The sequence below is a fragment of the Notothenia rossii genome (assembly GCF_949606895.1).
Source record: "Notothenia rossii genome assembly, chromosome: 2".
NCBI lineage: Eukaryota > Metazoa > Chordata > Actinopteri > Perciformes > Nototheniidae > Notothenia > Notothenia rossii.
In genome coordinates, this window is record NC_136904.1 from 73,606,014 (window position 1) to 73,618,178 (window position 12,165).

General features: G+C 40.3%; 1 protein-coding gene across 5 annotated transcripts in view; it reads right to left on the reverse strand.

Moving 5' to 3' along the window:
* Positions 1-2,011: 2,011 nt before the first annotated feature.
* thsd7ba (thrombospondin, type I, domain containing 7Ba) overlaps positions 2,012-12,165 on the reverse strand; it is a 241,634-nt gene continuing 231,480 nt past the window's right edge. For 4 of the 5 annotated variants that reach the window (XM_079665111.1, XM_079665110.1, XM_079665112.1 and 1 more), the window contains 6 exons: positions 11,704-11,877; positions 8,231-8,326; positions 6,979-7,061; positions 5,801-5,996; positions 4,420-4,507; positions 2,012-4,111 (listed from right to left, as the gene is read on the reverse strand). In XM_079665111.1, coding sequence (XP_079521237.1) covers positions 4,030-4,111; positions 4,420-4,507; positions 5,801-5,996; positions 6,979-7,061; positions 8,231-8,326; positions 11,704-11,877 — 719 coding nt within the window. In that variant the 3' untranslated portion in view covers positions 2,012-4,029. Of the gene's footprint in view, positions 4,112-4,419; positions 4,508-5,800; positions 5,997-6,978; positions 7,062-8,230; positions 8,327-11,703; positions 11,878-12,165 lie in introns of those variants that run through there. The other variant, XR_013805279.1, reaches the window with a different exon arrangement.

Here is a 12,165-nt window from a genome sequence, read left to right on the forward strand (position 1 = left end):
AGTTATTGTTTTAGGAACTTTTTTGCCGGGGAATTATATAAATAATTGTTTGTATTATGTATTTTTTGTCAACAATCATACATATTTAATCTTTATTTTTCAAAGTGTTTTGTTCTCCCCGGTGCTTGGTCAGCTTTTTATAAAGTCTTTTGTAGTTTTATCTGCAAACTTTTTAGAGCTGTTCAGCAGAGAGATAAGGCTCGGAATATAATAACTCCTGTTATTGGCCACACCAAGACCTTATCCTGTAAGTTTAAATATTTATCCCAAAAAATTAAATAATAACACACATTTCCTAAAATGTTCCTTTACAGAATTGAATAAAATGTTAAGATTTAGCTCGACAGTATATTACAAAAAAAGTCCCGTAACCCCTAAATCAGGACCTTGCGGACCTGTGAAGCTTCAAGCAGTCCCAGGTAACCCTAACCCAGGTTGGGAAGCAGTGCACTACAAGACAAGTTAACATTTTCAAGTTATTACAATTCAACCTGAAGGAAACAGGAATATCTGTGCCAATTTTCTACTGGGACACGCCCAGGCATTTACACCTCTTCTTGATACATTTCTGTGACCCTTGATATAAGTATGAGCTTAGTTTGTCAGGGGACATCTTACTTCTTCCTTCTCTCTGTCTATACCTGTGTACTCTCATGTTCCGATTAACCCAGCTTCCCCAAATTTCTTTCTTTTTGGTGTCTATATACGCCGGGATCCGGAGTCATGGATGATCTTGCGGTCCTGTGTCATGGATCGCGAGTCCTGGATCTTGAGTCGTGGCTGTGGTCCTGGATCATAAGTCCTGGATGGATATCCTCGTGGATTCATCTTCCTATTATACACACATGCATTTCCAAACATTTGGACTACCTATGTTGTGTATTATCTTTTCAATTTACACACGGCATCTATTGTACGTCTGTCCGTCCTGGGAGAGGGATCCCTCCTCTGGTGCTCTCCCTGAGGTTTCTCCCATTTTCCCTTTAAACTGTGGGTTTTCTCCGGAAGTTTTTCCTTGTACGATGTGAGGGTCTAAGGACAGAGGGTGTCGTATTGTCATACTGATATTCTGTACAAACTGTGAAGTCCACCGAGACAAATGTAACATTTGTGATATTGGGCTATATAAATAAACATTGATTGATCCAGATACGGGGGATCAGGTCTGCATGCAGTTCCAGTATGAGACTGTGATTCCTGGTTCATTTCAGGCTGATGACTTGTGTTGCCAGGTTTATACTTTGATCAAAAAATGATGTTCAATAAAAGAAAATGACATAAAGTCCAACAAATCATGTTCAGGATGTGTTTTCTTTTTCTGGAAAATACAGTAAAATATTCAGTTTGGGAAGACAAAACTGTAAGAATTGCATCATCCGCTGTGGTGAATACAAACATATAATTCCTGCCTATAATAACTCAGTAATGAATGTAAATAAGCTTTCATCATTTTAAAACGTTATGCATTGTTCCTGCTAAATATTCATTAGGTTTCATCTACAAACTACAGCATCCTGCATTTTATTAAAATGATACAGCTCGAGGAAATAAATGCATCGTGATTAAAACCAGCCGCCCCCCTTATTGTCAAACTGTTCACGTTGTTCACAGAAACCTGCACATATGTCTCAAGAGCCAATAACATGAGATGAATTGGACATGACAAGATCAGCCCAGCGATCAGATGGCCGTGACACAAGCGTTTGGATTCAACCCTCACTTAAACAAAAGTGACAGTCTTAAATAAATGAATTTGGTGAGACAAAAGATTTAAACACCGTTTCCCTCACAACCTGCAAGCATCCTGGGACTATCAGAGCGGGAATCGGACTGGAGGGCAAGATGAATCTTATCAGCTTCTTACATATTCTGGGCTCTGCCTCGGAGCCGGTATCAGTAATTACAATTTATCAGGATTTGAGAGTCAAGGAGCCGATGAAGATCACAGCAGGACTGGAGCATCTGGCCAACATTTCACTCAGTTTGAACACGGGAATGTGCGACCAAGAGGAAAGTCTGCAGGGTTTTATTTCCACATGGTTCACAATTTATTTTGCATTTTTGTCCAGCTCTCCATGTACACACAATAGTAACACAAATAGCATGGCACTGTAAACAATGAGTGAACATACTTTTAGTTTTTCCTGGATACAACCCAATAGAATCAGGTCAGATGTTGTCTGTTTTATAATGGAAATGTCACCAGATAACGTGCTTATTATGTGATCATGTTGTCTAGAAATGATAGATGTCTCACAATTGGATTCCACATATTCTTCACATTGTCTCGCTGTTGACCAAATGTTAGAAACAACGCATTAAAGAAAACTACTGTAAAATGTTTGGCAACTTGTAAAAAGGAATATTCGCAAAGGCATCTCGGAGCACTTTCTGTCAAAAATGGATCAAGCATGCTTACATACAATCAGCTGTGTAAATATAATTTTAACAACTATATTTGAACAGCCGTTAAGATTATAGAGTCACTGGTAAAATACATTCAGAAGGAGGTCAGATAACACAAGACCAAATCTTCATTTTGTGGAGGCAGGAAGAGAAACAGCGTAAACTCTGGTCAGTGAGAAGAACACCAAATATTAGGAACCTCGTTTTTCACTGGCTGGACGTAGTAATGCACTGAAGGACCCATGCATTTATGATACTAAATAATCCAGAATTTGGGAATGACTGGTACTCTCATTACTTTTGTGCATGATCTGAACAAATACAAAAAAAGAGGTAACCTATTTAGTAAATATGTGCTCATATTTCTTTTGGCATTTGCTGTCTTTCAGGGTAATAGGATGTGATGCAAAACATGAAAATAATAACAGGAAGAAAAGAACACAACGCTCTTAGAAACTATCTTCCCGCATTGCTCTCTGACTTTTCCTTTAGGTGTGATGGTAGGGAATTATGGTGTAAAAAGAAAATGAAGTATGACATCCCTTTGGAAGAATTAAAACATAGTTGCTCTAAAACACACTGAGTGTGATCCAGTGGATAATTCCTCCTCTCTGTTCTGCCTTGATAAACAGTGGTACTTCTGTTTTGTTTGATGAAAAGGTGTGTATGAGGTATTATGCTGGTATCTGAGAAAATACATTAAAGGTTTGTGTGTGTTCTTTAAATCGTTGACAGCTGTTTTTTATCAAAGCAGTCTGCCATTTTTTAGGGCTTAATTCCACATTAGAAGTTGAGTTCAATGAGAATCAGGGAAGGAAAACGTACTGCATCATTGTTTTTTGTTAAACTCAAGGCAAGCCTGCGTTTGGTTTCCACATTTACACAACATATGGCATCACAATCTGACAGCAACAACTTGCATTACAATTAAAACACTAGAAAAGTCATTTGAAAGGAAAAAAACAAACAGAGGTGAATCAGCACTAATGTAGTGCATACAAAATCGTGTTTATTCTCAGGAATTCAAAAAAGGCTGTTTGTTTACCTAAAAGGTGTGTGACATTTCCTTTTACAAAGATCGGGCACTGATGAAACAAAGTCAAATGTCAAACGTTCTGTTTTTCCGTCTTTGAATGTCATGACTGCTCACTCGAGATGTTTTGTCTCCCTCTTGACACATAGACGAGACAACACATCAGGTGGTCCCTTTGATTCTTGCCAAAACAAAAACCTTGAAAATCAACATCTGTGGATCCACTCAGTTGGGCCTGATGACTTGTGGGTTGCAACCACTTTATGTTCACATTGCAAGGAGTTAGAAAAAAGAAACTAGAGGTCCATTCATTGTGTATGTCTTGAGACCTTTTGTCTCCTTTCCCCCCATGTTCGCCTCTTCTTCCTCCGGGGGTACGGTTGGTTGGAGCCAAAGTTCTGGGCCACATCGCCCTTCAGCAGCAAATCAGGTTCGTTCTGTCCGCTGTTTTTTTCCAGTACAGCAAATGTTCCCCCCCCCCCCGCCTCTAAGCGGCCAACAATCAGAAGTATGTGATGGACGTGCTTGCTTACAATCTGAACGCAGTCAGGAGTGTGCGAGGTGGAGCACGTCCCTGTGAGGTATAACAGTTACATATCCAAGTCGCCATCGTAGGCCAGGGTCAGGGGTTTCTGCGGCGGGAGAGACGCCTTACTGCTTTTGGATGGATTACTGAAACAAATAGAAAAAGAAAGAAAAGTTGACAGCGTATCTGACTTAGCAGAACACGACAACCCAACTTTATTTCAGTCTTTACAAAGAGTTCCATTATCTGATAGCAGCTGCACACAGCAGACAAAATACACTGTTGGGAACATAACTCATACTTGACAAGGTTCTTTTCAAGGAAAAGCAGATGGTTAGGACTTAGCTTCGCTTCTCGGTCTGTTCTCACCTACCATGGCGGCCTACAATGGCTCTATTGTTTATTGGAATTTTGCATAGTGAGCAATCTCTTTAGAAAGCAATAACGTACATACCAGACCAAGAAGGATAATGCAATAATGAAGAGTATTAAGAAGAATCCAACGGCGGTCACGGCGTAAACCCACAGCTTTACTCTTCCATCTGTGCAATCAAAAAGCAGCTTTATTACAAACTTTGAATATATCAACATATACAGCTTTTGACTTGATATATTTTTCTCTCATATGCCAGTATAAAGAAGTTATTTTCCTTTCAACAGGAGCTACTAGAGTTTCTTGACATTTTTATGGTCCACTGACAGCCAATTTAAGACATTGACCGGGGCTGCATTTCACTTCTCTTATTTTTCATTTCCGCGCTCCTCGGTCTCGGTTTCACCGGAAGTTGATTTGTCTGCGCCATCTTGAGTAGCGTCCCAGTGGCCTTATTTTTGCCGGAGGACCGAGGATCAAGGATCGAGGAGCTATAATCGAGGAACCACCAGACCATCCTCCGATGAAATCCTCAGACACTCGCCCTGCCCCCTTACTGTGTATCGCTCACTGATTGGACGACGCAGTGCATGCACTGATCTGATGCTTCTTGACATGAGAGCAGTTTCCCAGCGGAGTGAAGAAAATACATGAACCTCACGGGAGTCACTCCTCAGTTTATACTGTGTTTTGTTTCAATTAATGTATCATTTAGTTACAAATATGTGATATATCTGAACAACAAAGTGGTCAAAAAATCTTCATTTATTGGAAACATTTTCATGATCGCTTTTTTTCGTTTTACATTTTCATTTATTGTCATTTCCATTCAGTCAGTCATTAAGTACTATTTAAAATGTTAATTTGCTACATATCCAAACAAACAAAGTGTGCAATCCAATGAATGTTAATCTAACTGGGTTTCTTCTCTCAATTGTTTTATTTCTATTGTACACTCCAATATTAATCAAACTATTGTTCGTTTATACATTTTAAGAATGGCGTTTATCTCTTTTGAGAATGAGTTCTTATTTCATTTTATTTATTTAGGTCTACAACAGATGATACAAATGTTTGTGTCAGTAAATGTGTACTAACAGAGGCGCGGGTGTGTGTGGAAATAACGGGGACAGAGCTGGCTGCTGTCAGATGAACAGCTGTGCAGCGTCATCACAAACGGACGTCGCTTCACGTGACGCTCCGGAGGAAAGGACGTCCCATTGCTCTTAAAAGTCATTTCCCTGCTTCTCGTGGTTTCCTTGCGTCTCTCCATGCTTCCCTTGTGGGAGGGACTAGTCGCAAGGAAACAACGCAAGTGAGGGACGCAAGGAATCCATTTAACCGAAGTGAGATGCAGCCCCAGAATGGATTCCACCCACAGCCTGGAGATCTGGGAGCTACAAAGGCAGGAAGGATCTCATTCGCACTGGCCGAGCTGTTAGAAAGATTTCCATATCAGTACCTGGGCCAACAGGGCGCAGGGTCCACTCGCTGAAGAGGTCCTGGGCCTGAGAGGGCCCCGGCTTTAATCTTCCAGAGTTGGTTTTCACATCAGCTTTCTTGTTGTTGTCCACCCCCGGGGTCCTGGTGCAGTAGTCCAAGAAGCCGTGCGTGGTCATCACTTCAATGTAACCCTTTTCACACCCACACACTCCGCTCTGCATCGGAGGGAGAACATCATTTTACAGCCAGCACTAGACCAACGCGATCGTTACTTTCCCACCGCAGGAGAACCAGCCTGCGATGTATAGGGACTTTTAGATTTAAATCATTTCTGCAATTAACGCAGGTTGATTGATTCCAACCCTGACATTAAACTGTGCTCCTCAGGGGGTAAGTTACAGCGCCACCTCCCGGATCTCAATACTGATAAAAAAGCCAGAGCTAGACTGGAAGGAAATAACTGAAATATAATTCATCAGATAAGAGTGATTTTTCCTTTTTTTTCATTTGCATTTGAAGAAATTATATCAGGGTATACACAACATAATAAAACACTGTTAAAATGATAATCCAGAAAGTAGTAATCAACAACTCAGGAAGAAAAAGGGATGAGAAAAAGAACAAAAATGTTAAATAACACATTAATGATCATACGAACATTAATTTTCAACAACTAACATTAGTCAATAACCTTAACCATGTTTTCAAATTGTTGTTTAAGATATGAACATGATTTTTTAATTCTCATGATTATTCTACAGGATCCTTCCATTTACAGTTTATCGTCCTTGTAATTTGTCATTATAGGCTTTTTGATGCATTTGACCTGCATTAAACATCCAAAATGTGAAATGTTACCTAAATGCTACACCTTCTTACTTTTTACGTGCAGTTACGTGCAGGGTACTCTAAGGGGCAGTAAAACTTCAAGCTAATTCTTCGTCATTTTCACAACAGCTTGAGTGCAGTTACCCAACCCCCCCCTTGATCAAGGTGTAGTCCCTAACTGACACTGAGTCCCCACTCATTGGTATTTATGTGATCTTGCTTTAAATGCCTGTTCTTTACAATTAGAAGTGGCATCCATCAAAATCCATTTAACTGCTCACGTGGAAAGTGTTAGCAGCAGGAAACAGCAAAACACACGGAGAGAATCACACAGATCACAGCTGCCTGATCAAAGAACCATGATCTTACCGGTGTGCAGTGTGAGAAGGGTTTGGTGCAGGGAGGATGGCAGTGTCTGATCGTGGTGGGCCTTTTCTGCGGGAAACAACCCCCTGGAGGAAGACAACAGGTTCTTATTTCTGTTCCTGTACCCATTGATCACTAAATTAATGCACTGTCACACCTGATTAATGGGCCCGGTTGCCTATCACGGTCCCTGATCAATTTGTGAACATTTTAATTCCAACACGGAAAATTGCACGTCAAAATATCAAAGAGTAATGCCTCGGGCTCTTGCCTTCTCTGCGGAGCGAGGTTATCCCTTTTTGGCTCATATTTGCCAGAAACACTTCCTTACAGCGATAAGATCACATTCAGACGCTATTTACAGCACTTCAAGCTCGCCTAAAGCTTTTGTTCCCACAGCGCTATTACCTTTGTTCTGTTTCTCTACGCTTCTTGATTTTTTTTTTCTCCCACACATACAAATGCATGATTACATTTATATGGATTGAAAGCCTCCAAGCTCAGACTCTGGGCTATTGATTACTCATGTTAAGAGGGAGAGGAGGAATCAATGGTGGCTGCGCTGAGTATTGGCAGATCAAATAAGGTGTTAAATTCAACTAGAACGCTGTACTAAAAGTATTCCTCGTGTGCGTGCGTGGCTATAATTCTGTGTGCAGGAGACAGGAAGTTCTTACTATAACCTATTATGCATTATTTTTTAAATGATGCCAATAGATTCCCTTGCAGGGGGATACTGAACACATCTTGTGCAAAATCCAAATATTTTGTAGTGATATTGAGGTTTGCGAAATGCATTTCATCCATTTTTGGATCTACCTGTCTACCTTGTTTCCAAGCATTCAATTATCTCCAGAACTAACAAGAAAATCAATTGTAGATGTATTTTTAAACCCCCTGCTGCAAGAATCTCTGACAAAATTACCGGTGTGATATCTTTTCCCAAAATGAAAGAAGATGGATTTCCTGTCATGGTAATGCTGGCAAACTCCTCAGTGAGCATTTAAACTAGCTGCATTGTAGAACACATTTGCAATGCAGGCTATATTGAAAAATGAGACCTTGTGCAGCTTTTTGCTGTTAACACTGATTTAGTTTAGTGCCGGGGAACAAAAAAAAGAACTGGGACACTTTGGGCTGCATTAGGCAAGATATACAGTAGATAGTTATGTAAGAATTTGGGTCAGTGTGTTCCTCTGAGTGCTTCTGCGTGACACCTTTTAGGGTGGCCAGAAGATATTTGGCAGCTACTCACCTGTGACATTGACACCATCGGAGCGCTGGCACCACACCGCCCGCTTGTTGTTGCTCCATCCTCCCGTCCTCCACTGGTAGCTGTGGCATTTCCCCCCTGTAGCAATGGCAGAGACGATACTCATTAGCAGTTTGTTTCGGGCACTGGCCTGTCGTCAGGCTCCTGTGGACATGAACTACCACTTCTCCTGCTGGCCCCGCTACTTCACATTATATAAGGTAAGACATGTTGTGTTTGTAATGATAGGAAAATTGCACATGTTTCTGCTAGAGGACAAATACATCTTTGGAGGAAATGAGAGGGGAGAAATTGGCTGGAAAAATATGAAAAACTTCTTATTTCATAAAAGAAAGGCTCTTATCTTTGGGGAGCTGAGGGGAACATTAATTTGAGGAGAGGAACAGATAAAGACACAAGAGCCTGATTTTATGAATCAAAGTAAATCTAGGCACACATGCCGTGTTAGTTATGAGTAGAAGAAACACCATAGGAAAGCACGTACTTACATTAACCACACAGCTAGCTACAAAGGTGAGCTAGAGTAAAATAAAAGCCAATTACCATAATACATAGTTTAAAAAACAGCTGATAAAAAATGAAAAAATACCCCAAGACTGTGTGACATATATCAAGGTATGTAGGTAAAACATTAACAAGAGTAAAGATTATTTAAGTAAGCAACTAAAGATGTAAAAAACATATAATAAAGACACAAATAAATTCAGCTCACAGAAACAGTGAAACACAAAGTGGACACAGATAATCCAAAACAATAAATAAGTAATGCCTTGTGAAACACACACAGCTCCCTTGGGTCATTAAGTAATTGTAAAGCCTTCATTTCTCATCAAAATGTGATAATTGGTGTGACAATCGTGACTATGTTGAAAAACGGACACTTTGATGATAGCTCTTTCGTTCGTTTTGCCAACATGTGATACAGAATCAATGATGACTTTGCAAAAACAAAAATTGGATTGAAAAGCACTTGGTAAAACACCCGTAGCCTTTTTGGATAGTCAGCTTCATAGTGAAACCCAAAGAAATGCTCCTATCCATTATATCTGTTGTATGAGCTGTGGCAGTGTGTGAGTTGATGAGTGTTTTGTCGCAGTGATACTTCCCTCACAAATGTACGTTTAACAGCTCACAAATACACACTGATTAAAACAGCCAAGTGAGGTATCAAGTTCAACAGGATGAAACAGAAATCTTTTTACGTGGCCCTAATGTGACATCACAACGTAGTGACATCACTATGTATCAATCGCGCTTCTTTTTGGCTAGCACTCCAAAAAAGTGTACGTGATAAGCTAAGAGCCGGGACATCTGTAAGCGATTGACCAATCACAACAGAGTCGGCCAGCGAACCAATCAGAGCAGACTGGGCTCTGGTTTCAGACAGAGGGTGAAAAGAGGTGCTGCAACTGCAGCACAGACAATATGAGAAAAATAAAGAACCTTTTGAACCTTAAATACGATAATACTTTATTGTCATATCAAGTGTGAAGGTGTTCTTGCATGACATGTAAAAATGTCACAGTAGAGGGACAAAATACGAATATGAACCTGAACATTTTCATAGTCGGGCCCCTTTAAAGATCCAAGGCTTGTTGTCCAATTGTTGTATAAAAACGTTAACATAGTTTTGTTTGGTCTGGGTTCTCCACATGGCAACAGTGATGTAGAAATGTACTCAGGGTGTGTGGACACCACGGCTGTGTGTGGTAACAGGTGGAAATGTCCTTTAAACATAAGAGGTCAGTGAAACAAATACAAATGTTAATTTACCTTTTAAACGTGTTTTACAGATTATTTTCCAGGTCTGTTTAGGGTCAGAAAAATGTCCATATTTGAAATCACACATCAAGCAAACTCAAAGCGCCGTTAGCATTCATTTCTAATGTCTGTCCAAAATTCACTCTCCTTTAGTTGTTTTTGGACTTGCCTAACTCCTGAGGGAAATATTTGGCTCTTCAGCTGATAAATGCTCCACTATGTTCGGCAGCCAGTCATTAGCTTTGTATGTCTGCTGTTTAGTGCTGGTTGAGTACTGGTTTCATCTGAGGGTTTTTTTACTGAAAAAATCGCCAAAGTGTAGAGTTGGAAGATGCTTTAATGCTCCATTGAGCTGAGGGCTGGGGGGGATAATTCACTGTGGCTTTGTCACCCTCTATCTTTTCAAATCCAATCCAATCCATTATTTGAGGTCCTATTATGCTTTTTTGGTGTTCTTCTTTTCCTTTTTATATAGGCTTTTGTACATGTAAATGGTCTTCAAAGGCTAAAATCCCAAAGTTTTCTCCAGAGGGAGTTTCTCTCCCCCTCTCTGACACTTTTATTTTCTTCCGTAACACAGTGTCATCACCAGTGGCGGCGCCAGAGTATTTGTGTTGGGTAATCTATGGTAGGGCTAACCCATACAGTGGTAGGGCTCAAGTCAGTATTTGCAATGTAATTACATACACGCTATATCGCCCTCCTTGACAGTGAAACGCGACGTGTGAGGTTTAGATTATTTCCCTGTCTCAATCCAAATTGAACTGTATGAAATAAAAAGGCACATTTGTCTTGTAACCCGGAGCCTACCCTGCAATTTCCCCAAAAGTGAAAGAGTTGACATGCTGAAATCCCAACTCCTGCAGGGAGGTCTGGGGGGATTCTCCCCCAGGAGATTTTTTGACATACTAACATAAAATACACATTCTGGTACTAAAAGGAATAAATCTATTACTACACGACATATTTAAAAAAATGAATGCCATTTTAGTTTTTTGTTACTTTGTTCTGAAAGCTGAACCTGCTGCTCCTCACAGAGAGAAGAGGGAAGAGGCTGTGTGAATTACTTTACATTGTGGATAAGGGTGGATAGCCCCTATTGTTCTGTGTGTCAAAATGAAAGACAGCCCACACACCTATCAATCATCAAACCGTGGGGTCTTATTTCATTATGTGTTGATTTCTATCAACACGTAATGTTGTATCGATGTAAAGAGATGTACTACAGCAAAAGTATTCTCCGTCAGGACTTCCTGCAACAACACCACGCCGTTATCGTGATTCTGATTGGCCAGAAGACATTATCAAAGATGTTCTATTGAGAAGACGATCACTACGTGACAAAAGTTTTCAAAACCGTTTCTAGTCTTCGGTATTTCCAGACAAGTGGCTACTGAAATCAATCTTACTAACTGCTGTCTGTGCAATTTACTCCGCGACAGTTGGCGGACTTTATTTTGCTTACTTTAACATCATTTTTCATGGTGGGGCTAAGCCATTTCTTGGTATGGCTGTGAAAATTAGCATTATATGTCTTCTTTAATAGAATAACATTGTGTTTAGTTTCTTCAAGTATGGCTTTTTCAATCAGGTTATGTAAAGATGACTCCCATCACCTGATTCATTAATCCCATCCCATCCATAAAGGTATATAAACGTGTTTTTATTTCAATAACAGATATTTGTTTCAATACCTTTACAGGGCTGGGTCTCGAACACTTGATGTGGGCAGCTTCCCTGGTTCTCCATGACCTGAATGATCACGGCTCTAGAGCGAGCTTGGCGTCCGGTGGTCTCGAAACTCCGTCCCTCCAGGCAGGTCAGCTGGCATGAGCTCCAAGATGACCACACGGTCAAATGGCAGTCTCCTGAGGGCAGAAAGATTCAGAAAAACATCACTGATAGGCACAAATCTATCAGTAACACTTATTTTTTCCAGATACTTGAGGCTGGTTTATATTATCTTGCAAAATGTATTTCGGAGAACTTTGTATTGGCTCCCCTGCTAGCTCTAGGAACATTTCAAAGAGATCAGAAACAACTTCTGCGGCTCATAATGTACCGAATTCACAAAAACAAATTACTCAGACAGCCCAGCGGGAATTCAGAAGTAATAGACCAACCAGAGAAATACAATACAAGCTATACCTCTGAGC